Source organism: Rhinatrema bivittatum, chromosome 1 (genome assembly GCF_901001135.1).
Source record: "Rhinatrema bivittatum chromosome 1, aRhiBiv1.1, whole genome shotgun sequence".
NCBI classification, from domain to species: Eukaryota; Metazoa; Chordata; class Amphibia; order Gymnophiona; family Rhinatrematidae; genus Rhinatrema; species Rhinatrema bivittatum.
Genome location: NC_042615.1, coordinates 335,646,583 through 335,664,390, shown reverse-complemented (window position 1 = coordinate 335,664,390; position 17,808 = coordinate 335,646,583). Strand labels below are relative to the sequence as shown.

At 45.5% G+C, this 17,808-nt stretch overlaps 1 protein-coding gene across 2 annotated transcripts in view; it reads right to left on the bottom strand.

The window, feature by feature from the left end:
- RUFY3 (RUN and FYVE domain containing 3) overlaps nt 1-13,466 on the bottom strand; it is a 263,821-nt gene extending 250,355 nt beyond the window's left edge. Inside the window, exon 1 of one of the 2 annotated variants that reach the window (XM_029598577.1) lies at nt 13,205-13,466. In XM_029598577.1, coding sequence (XP_029454437.1) covers nt 13,205-13,406 — 202 coding nt within the window. In that variant the 5' untranslated portion in view covers nt 13,407-13,466. Of the gene's footprint in view, nt 1-12,928; nt 13,060-13,204 lie in introns of those variants that run through there. The other variant, XM_029598631.1, reaches the window with a different exon arrangement.
- Nucleotides 13,467-17,808: the final 4,342 nt, after the last annotated feature.

Below are 17,808 nucleotides of genomic sequence, written 5' to 3'. Positions count from 1 at the left end.
GGGCCGTCAGTTCCTAACAGTGGGCTCCCCACCCTTGCAGGCTCGCATCCGTGATGAGCAAGATCCAGTTTGGTGGGGATAGGCTTACTCCTCTGCTTAGGTGGTCTTCCTGTAGCCACCACTGGAACTGAGAATGTAGTTGGAGGTGAAATGAGTAGTCCTGGGACAGTGGGTTCCATCTTGACAGTAAGGAGCGCTTCAGCGGTCGCATATGGGCCCTTGCCCAAGGGACGCTTCCAGGGTTGATGCCATGAGACAGAGGACTTGAAGATAGTCCCATACCTTGGGGTGTGCATTGGTCATCAATCATCGTAATTGTTCCATCAGTTTCCTTCTCCTTGGGGGAGGGACGAAGACTGTGTTCTGTTTGGTGTCGAAACAGGCCCCCAGGTACTCTAGCGATTGAGAGGGCTGCAGACTGCTCTTGCCAGTGTTCACGACCCAACCAAGTTCCTGCAGTAGACTCTTGACTCTGCTGGTCACCTGCCAGCTCTCTTCCAAAAACTTTGCAATCGTCCAGGTAAGGGTGTACTAAGATCCCTTCCTTCCTCAGTGTTGCCGCCACGACCACCATGATTTTGGTGAAGGTTCTGGGGACAGTTGCTAGGCCAAAGGGTAGTGCTCTGAACTGGTAATGGTAACCCAATATCACAAAGCACAAGAAGTGCTGGTGATCCTGATGGACTGGGATGTGAAGGTAGGCTTCGGAAAGGTCCAGGGAGGTTAGAAACTCTCCCGGTTGTACTACCATTATTACAGAGCAAAGAGTTTCCATGCAGAAGTGTAGAATCTGCAGATGACTGTTGACGTTCTTGAGATCCAAGATGGGCCAGAAAGATCCTTCCTTCTTGGGAACGATAAAATAAATGGAATAGCGTCCCGTATTTTGTTGGGGCGGGAGAACCAGAGTTATTGCTTTCAGACAGAGTAGTCTTGTTAGAGTGGTTTCTACTGCCAGTCTCTTGGAATGGGAGTGGCAGGGTGACATCATAAATTTGTCTCGAGGGACGCTGCGGAACTCCAGAGAGTAACCTTCTTGAATGATGTTTAGAACCCATTTGTCAGACGTTATCTCGATCCATCTTTGGTAAAAGAGGGCAAGTCGACCCCCTATATCCACTTCCTGTGGATGGGTCGGTCTAGTCCATTCTCATTGTGGAGCATGGCTGGAGCCTGCCTCCAGGCCTGCTCCCCGCTTGGTCTGTCTGTTCCAAAAGGACTGGGACCTTCCGGAGGGATGGGGGTGCCTGGAACTGTCTAAAGTGCTGCGATCCTCTGCCCTTGATTCTTCTGGGGAGGGACGCTGAGATCTTTTACTCCTATCTTCCGGTAGCCGAGGGACTGGGGATTCGCCCCATTTGCTGGCTAACTTCTCCAATTCGCTTCCAAACAAGAAAGATCCTTTAAAAGGCATTCTTGTGAGATTTGCTTTAGATGACACGTCCGCAGACCAATTCCATAGCCATAGTTGTCTTCTGGCTGCCACTACCGAGGCAACACCCCTGGCTGAGGTGCGCACCAGGTCTGAGCTTGCGTCCAGGAGGAAGGCTGCTGCAGGTTCCATTGTCTCACCAGTATATGTTCCGGAGTTATCTGACTCTCTCAAGAGGAGCAAGCAGGAATGTGCCACCAGTGCGCAGCAGGAAGCAATCTGCAGCGTCATTGCTGTTGCGTCGAAGGCCTGCTTAAGGATGGATTCCAATCGTCTGTCCCGAGTGTCCTTCAATGCAGCCCCTCCCTCAATGGGAATTGTTGTTCGCTTGGAGACGGCACAGACCATTGCGTCCACTTTCGGGAAATGCAGGCATTCCTTGGTCGCTGGTTCTAGAGGGTATAGGGCTTCCAAGACCCGACCCCCTTTGAAGCTGGCCTCCAGGGCATCCCATTCCAGGTCAATCAGTTCCTGGATGGCTTCCATCATTGGAAAGTAGCATGAGGCCTTACAAAGGGACACCAAGATGGGGTTCTTCTTTGGTTCCGCCATAGGGTCCGTGCCAGAAATACCCAGAGTCTGGGAAACAAGGGCTAGTAATTAGTCTTTGTGGAAGAATCGAAGCATGGTTCCATTCCTGGAGGGATTTCTCCTTCTTCCAGGGAGTCTCTCTCCTCATCTGAGGTGTCTGGGTCCCTGTTAGGGAAGTTTTTGGTTAGGCAAGGCTTGTCTCGAGGCATCAGAGCACGGCCGGGAGGATCTTGTGCTTCCGGCAGGGGTTGAGCCTGGGGCGCATCCGGAGCTGATAGAGCCTGAACAAAGGCTTGCAGCCCTTGGAAAAATTCCAACCAGGAGAAGGTTCCTGGGTCCATGTTAAACCCAGGGGGAGTCAGAGTAGAAGTCCCAGAGGTGCCCTCCTGTGGGGAAGCCATCTCGGAGATGCATAGGTTCGAGGAGCTATCGTCAGTAGTTCTGGAGCCATCTCCCTACAGTAAGGGGCCAGGCTTTGGTTCCCCCTGGGCTTCTTCGCAGTGTTGACACAGGCAGGACTCCAATTCAGGCTGCTTGGCTCTTATGTGGCAGGCTGTGCAAAGAGTGCCTTCTGGCTTTCTTGGGTGCTGGTGCCATTGTCTCTGTGGGTTTGCACATGTGCAGTTGTAAATGCGACTGTGTGTATAGATTTGCGTGCGTCTCAGTTGTGCGCGCTGCTGTGTGCGCGGCTATGCGCGCATCTGTATTGGACGCGCACGAGTTAGGCGCATCGGCCATCCGGCCTGCCCCGCGCGTACCGCCGGTCGAGAAGGTAAGATAGCGCCGATGACCCCCGCACCTAAGATAGCACCCCCCCCGAGGGTCTCCATGTGTGTGGACCCTTGCACAGGATCGGGGCCTAGCCCAACCAAGGCTGTTCAACCTGATCAGTGCTCCCTTCTAACCTCACCAGGGACGGATTCAGAATGGCAATCCGAGCTCTGGAAACCGGAGACCTGAATTTAAAGATTTTGTCTTACCTGGTCTCGGCGCTTACCAATCGTGTGTCAGGCGATCTCCAACTGCGGGGGGGAAGAGGGAATTATCTTCACCGCCACGCTTGTTTCTGCACTCGCTGCCTTTCAACCACACTGGGGGGGCTAAGTCCATTCCGGGAAACGGCAACCGGACCAAGGCACACCTCTGAGGGATATCTGAGATCAACCTCAGGAATTCTCGACTGGGGGAGGGACCCTTAGGTATCACCGCAGGAGAGCGGGGCTCGATCTTCCTTAAGGTAAACTTTGTTTCTTCATCTGTAATTATTAATACTATTCTAGTGTGTGGGATAGTGTCCACATCCTCTAGGAGATGGAGAGATACTGAAGAGCTGAGGTTACTGTAAGGGTATATCTAGAGTGACGTCAGCTTTGAAACCTGACTCCATTTCCCATCTGCTAGCAGAAGAGCACAATACCCATTGGTCCTGAGTCCATCTGGCTATACGCTAGGAAATGTCTATTTCTCCTAAGCGCTCTTCATTTTCTAACTGTCAATACAGACATTGCTCTTCATCATGACCATTCCCTGCACAAAGGGCACAGACCTCACTCACATTGCTGGGTTGTTCCAACCTCTCCAAGGTTCCTTTTTTTCCTTCAACATGAGGGTCGGCCCTGTTTTGGAGATTTGCTCTTCTCCATGTGTATTTTACCCTCTAGGGTTAACTGGGTCACTAGGCTGACGTCCATAACTCCACTTCTCTCAAATCAGTAGTCCCTTGCCAAGTGACCTCTCCAACCACTGTTAAAGCATATGAAAGACTGTGGCCTGGGAAAGGAAGAGCTAACCGTCTCTGAGGGACGCTGCTGGGGATCTCCATTCTCTGTGCTTCACCAGGGGGCTTATACTGGATGCCTTTCTAGCCTCCTTACGCCATCAGGCATCAACTACACCTGGTGGAAGGCTTCCGCCACTTCTAGGGCTGTTTCCAATGTGAGGCCTGTGTGGCAGCAGACCCAGTTCCACATGGGTCAGTCAAGTCCCATCTAGGAACTGTTCCAGCAGCACTTGTTGGACTACAAGTCCAGTCTTTGCCTCTGGCTGCATCCACTTCCAGCCAGCATCCTTCAAGTGATGAAACAGATTTTGGAGACTCTCCCCAGGCTGCAGGGAAACCAGACAGAACTGCTGCCGTATGTTTCTGAGATGTACCCAGCTCTCTCCAGGATAGTGGCCTTGACTTCCACATAGGAGAGCCTCCTATCTAGGTTGGCTACTTAAAAGCTGCTAGAATTCTGCATGTGAGCAAATTAACCAAGTAAGTCATTGGCTTCGGGCCAAGCAGTCAGATGGGCAGTCCTCTCAAAGTTTTTCAGGAAGATCTCCAGGTCCTCACCAACCTTCATTTTAAACACATTTCGTGAGGAAATGAAGACGCCTGCGGTATCTTGGCCAGAGCAGTCTGTACGGCCTCTGTTAGCCGAGTCAGCACTGCTCTTTGCTGCGTTTATTGTTTCTGCAACACCTGCTACCTATCAATTTATGATTGCATAGCATTCTGCAATTGCTGCTGCCCTGCCGCCAGGATCTGTGTTCCTGGGCAACTCCAAACTGTTATCTGTATGGAGGAGAGGGAAAAAAAAACCTGCTGGCCTGTCTGGCCCTGACTCACTGCTTGACCCCCCCCCCCCCCCGACTACTCAGGTGGGGTTACCCCATTTGGCCTGTTTCAGCTTCAGCGTGCAAGTGGAATTGAGAGGTCCCTGGAGAGGGAAGAAGAAGAAAAAAAAAATATGGGTTTCCTTTTTTTTTTCCTGCTGTGACTGTGGGCCTCTGCCTGTACTTCAAACCTCTGTGCTCGCCCCTCTGGCAGCACTTTTCTTCTTTCCCAAACTTACTTCCTTAAGTAGGGTACACACAATAAGCTTTTCCACTTTCTTATCCTTCCCTGGGAGATTTGAGGGTTTTTTTTCCTGTGCCAAGCTTAGAAAAATCTCCGACTTGATATCATAAGTAGTAGCTTGAGCAGCAGGCGGCTTGATAATAGCCAGAGGAAACAGAAAGCATACTCTGGTTGTTCCTTAAGTGCACTTTTACAATGAAGCAAACTCAAAAACAAATATGGCAGCACACCTTCAACTTCAGGAGTCACAATAAACGGATATGGCTCACCTTACTTCAGGTATTGCAGAGTCCTTTAAAAACATAGGAGGTCCCTGCATATGGTAGCTCTCGCTCCTTCCCAGGGCCTCTCTAACCCCTCTCAGCCCTGCCAACTTAACCTAGGCTAGAGGGAACTCCCCTGCCCCAGAATTCCTTGCAGTATTGGTCCTTAAGGAGGACTGGGCCAGATACCCGAGGCCGGTCGTTTAAGGGAATTTCTTATAGACTCCCTCACAGGTAGACAAGCAAAAGTTTAAATTTACAACAGTCACTAGCAAAAAGAAGGGCTCGTCTGTCTTTAGCAGCTTTCTGACCTGGCGTGGATCTCTCTTCTTCGGCAATATAGGTTCTGGATGGAACTCTGTTCCAAAAGAGCCCAGAGTTTCACCAACACTAAAAACTTGTTTTGAACAGAAGCTACCTCCTGCAAAGATTTTACCAAAGGTTATAGGAAAACAAAAAAAACAAACCTCCCTCCTTCTCAGCACTGGCAGCTTCACCAGCAACCCTGATGTTATAGAACTTTGCCCTTGCTTTAAAGCATATAAACCAGACCCCCTACGTTCACTAAGAGGCCCAGTGGGAAGAATCCCTCCCTGGTTTTTCTTTGGATCGGTGTAAAGACTTCTTGCTTTCCCCCGAATCATGCCTAGACTTATTGGAGCACAGTTGTTGATTCTGATCCTCCAACCAATCGATTAACAGTTTTTCCAATCTGTGCAACAGGGCCAAGACGCTGCTTTCTTAATACTGTTGATTACATAAAAGCAGAGCACTTAACATGTTCTTGAAATTGTAGCTTGTCTTATAAAGTGATCACTACAGTTTTTCTGGGGATTTCCAATGCTCTAACGATTTCAGTTGCTGTCTCTCCTGATTCAAAGCATTTGATGATATCCAATTTGGCCTCCATTGTTCTGGTCTTATAAGAAGAGTTAATTAACCTCATGCACCATGGATTTCTTTTTTGAGGAAGCTTTTCACAGAGGAAGGCTGGCTTTACATTTTCACAGGAGACAGACTAGCTATAGGACACAGATTTTCACATGTGCTGACTTTTTACATTTTTTTTTTTTTGTTATAAACTAAAAGGCACAAGTGACATTTTACATATGGAGAAGTAAACATGCATGTACATAAACAACAGCCCTATACTACAGTGTAAAGCATTCTTCATTAGTCAAAAACAATAATGTTGACCAGGAGGATAGTCTATCCCTTACAATGACCCCAGGTAGAATTAACCAGTAGCCCTCTGCCAAGATCAACAAGGCCCCCCCAAATGTGATAATTACGTTTGTTATTCTCTTTCAAAATTTACACAATTTGTTCCATGAATGCAACCTTTGCCAATGTGTTTTCCCAATGATCCAAGCAAGGTATGGATTTCCAGTAGTAGGCTATGGCCAGGTGGGCAGCTTGCAGTGCATGAGAAACAAGAATACGCGTTCCAGCTGTAATTTTGTCCTGCCCCCATCTGTTCAGCAAACATTAAGTCCACTGAAAAATGTAAAGACTGTACTCAACATATCACTTAATCAATCATGGACCGCAGATCAGGACTCTACATACACACGGGAGCATGAAGCCTCTCTTCCGCAGCCCCTCTAACATAAAGGACTGGCTGCGCTAAATTTAATAATGTGCAAAAGGTATCTAAACGTACGATGTAATAGCTTATATAATAGGTGCTGACTTCACACAGAATTCTGGAAGGGCTTAAAAAAAAAATACTGGAAATTCACTGTAGATTTTTTCACAGCTTCTAGCATTTCATGGATATTTTTCACAGGAGATAGAGACAGGCTTTTACAGAAATGCTGGAAATTAAAAACGAGAGAGACAGAAACAAGGGCTTATACAACTTCTGGTTAAACAGTCCATTCAGAGTTTAAAAAAAAGACAAAACAAAAGAGCAAAGGCTTACCGGATGGTTTGTAGTGATACCAATTGTTTTTGCTTCATAAAATCAGCATTTAAGTAGCCCAGGTTTGAAGGGCTGACATCCGCGGGGCACCTCTTCCATGCTAAGCGTCAGGGGAAACAGTTTGAACATGTTGACATCTGCCCTGCGGATCCGGCATGCTATGTGGCAAGGGCTGGTATTGGATACTGATGTCAGTTCCGGCCTCCCTGCTTGGTGCTGGAAGGCAAATTGTGCATCGCAAGTTTGCAACAGGCTATTAATTTTTCACTGACATATATCCAGATCATCACAATTTGGTGAGGACTTGCTGTAAAGAGACTAGTGAGGAAGGCAGTCAGCCCTCTGAATGACCAAGAGGCTAAGGGGGTTATCAAAGACAAGGCCATAGAGGTTGTTTGGACGATTCCCAAACCAGAAGCTAACTGTGCAGTGATAAGAATTATAGACAGGCTAAACAGTAAGAAATCTCCAGAGCCAGATGGAATATACACCAGAATTCTAAAAGAACTTCAACTAGAAGTTGCAGACTTATACTGAGTATTAATTTGTCATTAATAGCTGCTATACCAGAGGACTGAAAGATGGTCATTGTTAAGAATAGCTCCGGGGGGGGGGGGGGCAGGGCTAGTAAATTATAGATCTGTATGCCCAACACCAATACCAGTTAAGATGGTGGAGAAAACTAACAAAATCGTTAAGCACATAGAAGGAAATGGTATAATTAGGAATAGCCAGCAAGTATTTGGGGAAGGCAAGTTATGGCTCACAAATCTCTTAAAATTGTTTGAAATTGTAACTAGGCACATGGAAGCTGATGAACTGGTTGGCATTGGACTTTAAAAGGCATCTGACAAAGTGCCACAGGAGAAATTACTCTGAAAACTGAAAGGCAATGGAATGGGGGTATTGTACATTAATGGATAAAGTAACTGGTTAATAAGGAAGGAAGCAGTGCGTGGGATTAAATAGACAATTCTCAAACTGGAAGGGGTGTCAGTACAAGGCCAATACTATTCAATTTATTTATAAATGATCTGGAAGACGGAGTAACGAATGTGGTTGCAAAATTTGCAGATGATAAGCTATGTAGGGTGGTTAAAACACAAGCTGACTGTGTAAAACTGCAGAAGGATCTAAAAGAGTCAGGAACTTGGGCATCCAAAAGGAATTTAATAAAGCAAGTGCAAAGCACTGTACACTGGGGGGGAATCCAAACTACCAGCACACGCTGCTACTATCTAAAGAGGGAGCTTGGAATTACTGTGGACCACATACGGAAATCATTGGCACAAGGTGGTAGCAGCAGCCACCAAAAAAAGCCAACCGTATGTTAGGAATAATTTGGAAAGATCTTGATGACAAATCCAAAGATATCATGGCTCTGTATAAAGCTCTGATGTGACCACATCTGAGCTCTGTTCGCTGTTCTGGTCACCCTATCTCAAAAAGGATGTGGCAGAGCTTGAGAAGAACAACCAGAATAGCAAAAGGATTGGAGCATCTCACTTAGGGCTTTTTAGTTTGGAAAAAAGAAGATTGATGGGGGAGGGACGTGATAGAGGTCTACAAGATCATGAAAGGAAAAGAACAAATCACAAGCAAGCAAATAAAAAAAACCAAAAACTAGAAGGTCCTTATTCCACACCACTTAGCCGGATAAGTTCTGACTTATCTGGCTAAGTGGCATAGATTCAATATTTGGCCGCAGTTAGCGGCAGCCACTTATCCAGCTAAGTGGTGGGAGGAGTATGGGTGTAAAGGGGAGAAGTTGAATTAGCTAGATAACTTATCTGGATAACTCTGGTCGGTCCATACACCTGTCCTAAAGATAGCTGGATAAACTTATCCGGTTACTCAGCGGTGCAGCCATACCGCTGAACGTATGGGTTAAGTTAGCCATGCCATTGCAAATCCCTTCTAAATTTGCCAGATATGTCTATCTAAAATTAGCAGAATATAACTTCTTTGAATATTAGGCCCCCTATCTTTTTTTTTTTGTATAAACGTTTTTATTGGTGATCATCAAGTTAACACTGCAAAATACATATAAAATACAATCGTGTCACCAGTTTTTCCATTATTTACCCTGAGATACCACCCCCCACCATCCCCTTATCCATCCATATACTGTTTGAGCAACCCAATTGGTGCACGATACACATGTCCAATGTAAGATTCTGAACAGTATCCCACGGCCCTTCCTGACCATAAGTCACAAGCAGCACTAAAGTATCTTGTAAGATGGAAACCGTTCTCCAATGTGATTAGTAGCAGTTCCTTAAGCGTCCCAAGAGGCACGCCAGCGTAAATAAGGATCCCAAGTTCGATGAAATGCCCGCAGATTCCAACGTTTTCTCTGCAGTCATCTTATTCGACGTGCATACTTGGTCCCATCGTCTAAGGATGACTGCAACTGTTGGACTCACATTTTGCTTCCATGCTTTCGCTATCTCTGGCCTAGCAGCTATACATGCTTGAATGCAAAAAAGATATACAGGATGTAACCCAGCCCCTTCCACACTATTCAACAATGCACCTTCATGGATAATACTTTAGCAAGAAAATTTTCCAATTGTGTCCAAAATGGTACAATACAATCCCCTGACCACCACATGTGCAGAAATGTCCCAAGGACTTTGCAGCCCCGCCAACACAACCCATCAGAACACATGGAGATTTTCCTGAGTTTTTCAGGTGTAACATACCAGCGGTATAAAAGCTTATAACTGTTTTCAATTATGGAAAAAGATACAGAAAGCTTTACCAATGTGAAGCTAAATATCAGCCCAAGCTTCAGGAGTCAATTCCTTAGAAAGGTCATTTACCCAAGCCTTAGCATACGGCTGGATCACATTAAGTCTAATGTTCAGTAATTGATATATTTCAGAAATAAGTCCCTTCGGTTGAACTGAAGGAGAACAGAACCCTTCAAACAAGGATTTCCCTGATTTTAAGTCCATCTGAATATTTTTACTCTGACAAAAAACGGGAAATCTGATAGTATGCTAGGAAGTCTGTTGCAGGTAGATTATATTCCTTACACATATATTCATGACAATATTTTATCACCTCTACAAATATGTTCTAGCTTAGTCAATGTTCATTCTTTCCATACCCAGAAAGCAGAAAGAGGGAGACCTGGGGAGAAATCAGTATTATGAAATAGGCTAGACAGGTAAAAATAATCTTTCCTACCCACCATTACGCCCCTATCTCTAACCATCTCTAGTGAATGCAATGCTGCTGTACAATCATATGATATAATCTGATTAATACTGTAATCTGTAGTCCTTTTGGGAATCATAAATTCCTCTTAAAATCACAAGTACGTAGCCTTGGCATCCTGAGTTATCCGTGATACTTCCTTTCTTCTTTTGGAAATGCAGAAATTTTTAAATGAATATTTGCTAACTACTGTAAACCGATTTGATATGCTTGCATGAAAATTCGGTATATAAGAATTATTAAAATAAGTAAATGATACCCTACACTCAAGCAATTTTCAAAAACTGCCACTGCGATCTACCACTATGCAAATTCTCACCGTACATCGGGGAGACAGTCTGACCATAGTAGTCCATGCCATAACATCTTTCCTATATTACTGCAACACACCATACAATGGCCCAACCACAAAAGGCCTTCACAGACTTCAACTAATCCAGAACGCTCCAGGGCATCTCCTAGAAGGCTGTAAACAGCACAAATGCATCAAACCCATGCTACCAAAACTCCGCTGGTTCCCAGTGCCTTACAGGACCAAATTTAAAACCTCATGCTAAAACTTCAAATCATTATAAAAGGAAATGGTCCAGATAAACTTCCTACTCTATACACCTAACAGACTGATATCATCCCAAGGAGCTTCCATAGTGACTCTTTCACCAAAGGAAATAAAGTGTTCCGACCTGCAACATACAGCCTTCCCGGGAATAGCTGCTTCCCTATGAAGACACTGTCAGAAATGCTATGCTCCCTTCAGGAAGCAGGTTAAACTAGACTTTTTAACCAAGCATTCAATAGCAATCTGGCCTGGAAATTAATTTATAAAATTTGTACCTTTTATGTTATGATGCACTTAAATCAACAAAAATTCTATTAACTCAATTCACAGCGGTTTAGTGTGTATTTATAGCAATGCTTATCTCCACCCAGCTGGCTAATTACATTAACTCCTTTACTTAATGCTTATCCTACAACTGCCTCTTTCCGGGGTATCACACTTGCAGCATTTTATGTACTGTATTCCTCAATTGTTATAATTATTGTACCTACTTACCTGTTGTACCAATCTGCCAAAATGTATTTAAATTATGTACATCACTTTAAGTAAAAGTCCACCTGTGATACCAATTCTAATACAATCCTGTTATTTTACCTTTGTAAAATACATTAAAGCATTTTACTTTCAAAAAGGCAGTTAATAAATCATAATAAAAAATATAACAAAATACTAGTTGATTTGCTTGACTCTCGTCTCCAAGAGTTATTTAGTTTAATTTGCTAGTCTGTTTGCCACCCTTATAGCCAATTCCACTCACAAAACTGCTAACAGCAGGACCCCAGCTGGACCATATGTTTCCAGTAGAGTATCTAAAATTCAGCAGCATGACTTCTTGTCATCCAATGTTGCTACAACCATGTAACCTCTCTGCTCAAGTCACTACATGGGCTCCCTAGCTACCTCTGCATACAGTTGAAGCTTCTCCTCACCTACAAGTGCATTCGCTCTGCAGCTCCTCATTACCTCTCCTCTCTTACTCTCCCCCCATACCCACTCTTGTGAACTCTTCATCAGGCAAGAGGCATTTATCTACATCGTTCTCCACTGCTAAATTCCATCTTTTTGCACTAGTAACCTGGAAGAGCATTCCTGTGTCTTGCTCCCTCTCTGGACAAATTCAGATCACAGCTAATAATCCATCTTTATCAAGTTGCTTTTAAATCTTAAATCCTGGTTCTCCCTGATCACAGGTTTGTTGATTTTAAAGGGTGTTTTCCATAATAAATGAAAATTGCTTGACTGTGTCTGGAGTAGATTGTAGGATCAGAGGGGCACTCTCTTTAAAAATAAATAAATTACTTTTTAAGCTGATTTAAAAACCTAAGTATTTCTGTAAAATAAATATACTACCCACAAACCCTTGTCTGTCGTGTATGTTTGTCCTGACTAGATTGCAACCTCTGTGGAGCAGGGGCTGTCTCTTCTGCGTATCTGTACAGGGTTGCCTGTTTTGTAGCACTTGATAAATATTACAATAATAGTAGTAGCCTTATGTATGTTTTGTACAAAATGCCATACATATTGTAGTGCTATAGAAATAAGTAGTAATAATTGCATGGGGGAGGGAGCAGAAAACTGTTTTCAACCGGTGTATAATGGGAGCCAATTCCCCTAGGTCTATTTAAAACTGGGCTTTTCAAACCTGCCCTAGAAATCCCCACAACCAGTCAGGTTTTCAGGGTATCCACAATGAATACGTGTATAAACATGGGAGATCAGCCATTCAAATTTATCTCATACATATTCATTATGGGTAGCCTAAAAACCAGACTGGCTGGCAGGACAGGTTTGGAAAGCGTTATGATAGAAATAGGTAATGCCGTCCTCCAGTGCTGCAAACAGGCCTGGTTTTCAGGATATTCATAAAGAATATGCAGGATATTCATAAAGAATATGCATGAGACAGACTGCATGCAACTTATTGAGGATAGCCAGAAAACCAGATTTGTGGCACTGGAGGGCGGAGTTGTCTATTCCTGCCCTTTGCTCTCTCCGAACTCGCTGTAAAAAAAAAAAACAAAAAAAAAAAACCCCAAACCAAAACAAAAAAAAACTATATTATAGCATACTAATCCCTCAGGCAGAGCCAAGCTATAGCTTTTCCTTTTCACTTCAAGTAATTTAGCAGCACACGTAAAAATTGTCATACCAATAAAGTTCTCTGAATCCATACCAACAGAATGAAAGTAAATAGTATCGTACTCCCAGCAGCCGCGCCCCTTGCACCTCCCCCCAGCCCGCGAGGAAGGACTGGGAGTCTCGTGACCCTTTCGGGTAGGGAGGTGCTAGGGCACCCCCAGGCGCCAATCCTTTGTGGGGGGGAGGGGGGTGGCATAAAGAGCCCCTCACCCGCGCGTTACTGACGTCACACACCCCTGGAAGACCCCCCTCCTCCTCCTCCTCCCTCTTCTCTCCCCGCACTCACGTGTCTCCGGCGCTGAACTGACGGCCCCGGGCGGCGGGTGGCTGACAAGCACCGGGTGCGGCCAGAACGGCTGAGGCGTGCCTGAGAAGCGCTCCTCCCCCAGCCGCCGCCGCCGGGCCCCGGGGAAGAGGAAGACCGGGGAGCCGCAGGCGGGGGCCTCGCCCGAGGCGGCGTTCTCCTTCTCCTCCTCCTCTTCATCCATGCCGGGAGCCGCTATGCGCTGCCCCTCCCCCCCTCAGGAGTGTCTCACTCACGACGGTGGCTCCGCCTCCTCTCTCCCGCCCGGGCAGGAGCTGCGGAAGAAGCGCCGCCCTGGCCCTGGGCGGGGTCACCAGCTAATATTCAAATAGGCTCACTTGATAAAACTGTAATGCCAAAGTAGCTAAATATGCTTGGGGGCTATCAAATATGTTTCTTACTTCGAAAGTGAGGTGTGTGTGTGGTTTTGTTTATATTTGTTATTTCAACAATATTAAATAAAAACAATCCGTATTCTTATGGGAGTGTTTCTCTTTATTCGTTGTATATCAAACTATATATATGAAAGGCAGACAATCTGAGGGCAGCTAAAAGGCGACATGACCCAGTTTCCTTACCCAAAACATTTGGTCTCATTGGTCTGCCGTGAGATATGGGGTGTCTACAAATCAAAAGCTCACATACATCCTCCATCTATTGGGCAACTATTATTTCATTTTAAAAAATCGCATTCTGGCACTTTTGGTTTGGCTGCAGCTGTTGGGGGTGGAGCTTTCTGATGTCATCGACCCTGGTGAAAGCAGCTGTTTGTGACGTCAGTCTGAGAGCAGCGGTTGTCTGAGAGCAGCAGTTCTTCGGGTTTTTTGTTGTTTTTTTTTGTAGAGCAAAGCTTAAAAGAGGTCACAATAATGCTCACTGTTGAGCTCAGGTAATCCTGAGATATGATTATGTCAAGCTTTTCTACATCATTCTAATCCCTCCTGGTAAAGTTAATGACCTGCACATTCAGGCATATTGTCATATTTATCTCTGAACCTGTGAGAAAAGCACAATCAAGTTGCCCAAAAAGTAGTTATATCATAAACCTTATTTATTCCCAAGGTTTTCAAATCTTAATTTGGAAATCCAAAACAGATGCTTTTATTTTTAGAATTGTTTTTCTGTTATCATAGGTACAGTATACATATGTTTCAGTGTGTCATTTTTTTCTTCCCTTGAGTACAGATATTAATATGTGCAAGGTCCTGCTTATTGAAAGCATCTGTACAGAACTGGGAGTGTCTACTGGTAATCACTGTAGCTGCTTCTGCCTCATATCTACTGCAACAAAGTCATCCAGCCAACATAAAATTTGGTGTGGTAGCATTCACCCAAATGCCAAAGACATACCATATTTTGGTTCCCAGTCAAAACTAGCTCATACTGATTTCTTTAACAGGGAGTTAGCTACTCCATCATCCAAAATACCAAAACCAAACGGCTCATCAAACCCAAAATACTGTAATGGCCCAAATATAAGACAAGGCACTTTCCAGAAATGAGTTTCCAAGTCTCTTCCACACCTTACATTTACAGCCATTTCTGATCCACCAGCCTACATAGGGCAGAAGGGAAGGGTGTCAGTAAATTGCTGGCTCCAAGAAGAGAGGAATCAGTAACCCACTCCAGATCAGCCACCTGATCCCCTTTCGTGGCTCCACACTCCTCCTCATTGTTCTTTTTCAGTTTTAATTTTATTTTTTTCACCAAGAATTTATCTGTTTTTTTAATAACAAACAAAAAATGGGATAACTTCAGTGGAAAAAAATTAGTTATTTTCTTCACACTAATTTTTCTCCCATTTTTGTTTGTTATCATAAATGCTGATAAATTCCAGGGAAAAAGAAAATAGAAATGGAAAACAAAGGACCCAAATCATTGTCCAGACTGACATTCAGCTCCAGCATTTCCCCCATCTTGTGTGCGCATTCTGTCCGAGTTCCGCTGTGACCTTCTAGATGATGGTGGGTGGGCTCGTGGGTAAGGCTTTACGACAACATGGGAATATTATTATGCTTCCTGGCTCACTGACATCATGTGCCTCGGCTGCAGGTGCCTGGTGGGCTGTGTCCAGAGAGGAGAGCAGGTGGCAGCAATACCGACCCTAGAGGAGTCCAAAGCAAATATGCCCAAGCAGACCCCCTCCCCACCACCAGAGTTTAAACAGCAGTGGGTGGGGGGAGTAGATTGTCCGTTCCTCCTCCCTCCCTTTAAGGAAACAGAGGAGAAGCATCCACAGGGAAATCAGTTTGCCTTTGACAGTATTAGAAGCTTGGGATGGAGGAAAGAGGACATGAGGGAAGATGAAATAGCCAGAGAGGGAGCACAAAAAAAAGCTGGGATGGGGACTAGAGGAACAAGTTGGGCGTGAGAGAGTGGCGACACTGGTTTGAGGAAGAGGGTCCATGAGTGAAATTGCTACTGTAAACCACCTTAACCCACCCACTTCCTTCTCTTACTAAAACCACAGCACAATCCTGGAAGCGGCCTACAACTGTCCGCACAGCCAGATGTGTCTTTAGACAGATTACAGGTCCCTAAAATGGAATCTAATAAGACATGTAAAGTGTTTAACACATGAAACCTTAATCTAAAGAAATCTTAAAAGAAAGAGCACAGTACTATACAAATCTGCATGTCTGTCAAAAGAAAATTAGTTACAGAATAAAATCCTCCACCTAGAGTACATCAGAGTGACTCAAGTGCTTCCAGGCCTCTGTGACTGGCTCTACATCTCAGTAGCCACTTATTAACAGTCTGTCTGCATCTGAGAACTTAAAACCAGTAAAACCTTGACTGCCTATAGTGTGTGTAAGGGGCTTAACACAGAGAAGGTGCTCACAGACCCAGGTACCCTGGATGTGGCTTCCCGGGGCAGTGAACCTCACTTGTAAGCCAAGATAAGTTGGAAATGATCTCGGTCTCACAGATTTACTGCTAATGCTCTTCTTCTTAATACTTGCCAAGTGCCAGAAAGAAGTGAGGAGGCGCTGCTGTTGGAGTAAGTGCTGAAAATGCCTGCGGCTTGGCATCTGACCTCTTGCCTCCGTGGACCAGACCGGTCTGCCTGCCAGACAGGGAGTATTCGCTCAGAGTAAGGCTTCCCCTCTCTGTCGTCTGTCCAACAAGCTGGCATATCCTCATCTTCCCAGCTAGCCCTGCCCTTCAGTGCCTCTGTCCAGAGGTAGAGCTTTCCTCCCCCTCCTTTGATTCTTTGGAGGCGGGCCGGGACAATGCTGTCTCTTTGCCCGAAGCAGGACACCCACAGAAATAAACCATGCAACAGTAAGGCGCCCCCAAATTGGGGTGGGGGAAGAGAAGAGTTACATTAGCACTTATACTGTCAAGAAATATCCCACTTCCCCCACAGACTCTCCCAGTGACCTTGGAAGGTCACTTTATCTCTTGTTGCCTCAGGTAGACACTGACTGGGGCAGGGATTTCCAGTGCCTGGATCACTAATAATGCTGTAAGCTTCCTTGAGCTTCATTTGGAAAGGCAGGCTAAAAATCCAAAGGAGAAAGGATAAACTTTAGGATGGTGCTATCTGAAAGTCAGACAGCGGGAATGACAAGGTAGGTAGATGGAAAGGTCGAAGGGAAGAGAAAGTAATCAACGTAGGGAGGAGTGACAGAGAGCTAGCCATCAAGAGGCTATTATTTCTATAACCCGAGCAGCATAGGCAGCATTATAGAATACATATCTCATGGTTACACAACCAAAGAAACTTTCAGTTAAGCAGTAAAGCACAACAGGATTAAATATTAGCAGGTACTGGCATGCCTTCTGTGCAATGGAGTCGCATGAGGCCTTATATCTGCAGATATCCCAATGCAGTGTGGAACATGAACTGAAGTTGCCGTCTCATGATCAGAAACTGAGTCTTATTTTTTATTTTTATTTTTTTTGGCTCAGGAGCTTCTTCCTGATCCCGTGAATGCCCAATTAGAATCAGCCGTTACTGGGGGAGGGGGGGGGGGGAGAGAAGGGAAGTAAAGGGCTCACCGGCCATGGCTCCTTTCAAAACCTGGCACACCTGCAGCCTGAGTCTTGCATTTAGGTGTCACCGCCGTGCAATGCGTGATACACTCTCTCCTCCCCACTTCTCCCCACCCTCCATCCCAGGTGCCATGACCACTGCCTTCACAATATCCCCAGCCCCAGTTGTCCCACAGAAGAGAAGCCGGACTTGGGCACTGAACTCAGGTCTCTGCCTGGCAGTATGCAATAGTACCACAGAGCCACTGGGCAGGGCAGCCTTTTCTCAGCTGGAGCCTTAGGGGAGATTAGGTCCTAGGTGACTGGTGGGGAGTGAGCGGTAGATGGTAGATACACTCACGCAGGCCTGGATTTGTCAGTAGGCACACCGGGCCTGTGCCTAGAGTGGCAAAAATCTGGGGGACAGCAGGCTCGCCGACGATTTGCTGGCTTTCAGCTATGCTGAATCTCACTTAGCAGAGGGGACGTGAGCCTGTAGCAAACAAGCAGAGGGGGATCATTTTGGGGAGATTAGGAGGATTTGAGAAGACATCACTGGAGGGTGGGAAGAGAAGCTGGGGGATGAGAGCGGGATCAGCTAGGCAGTG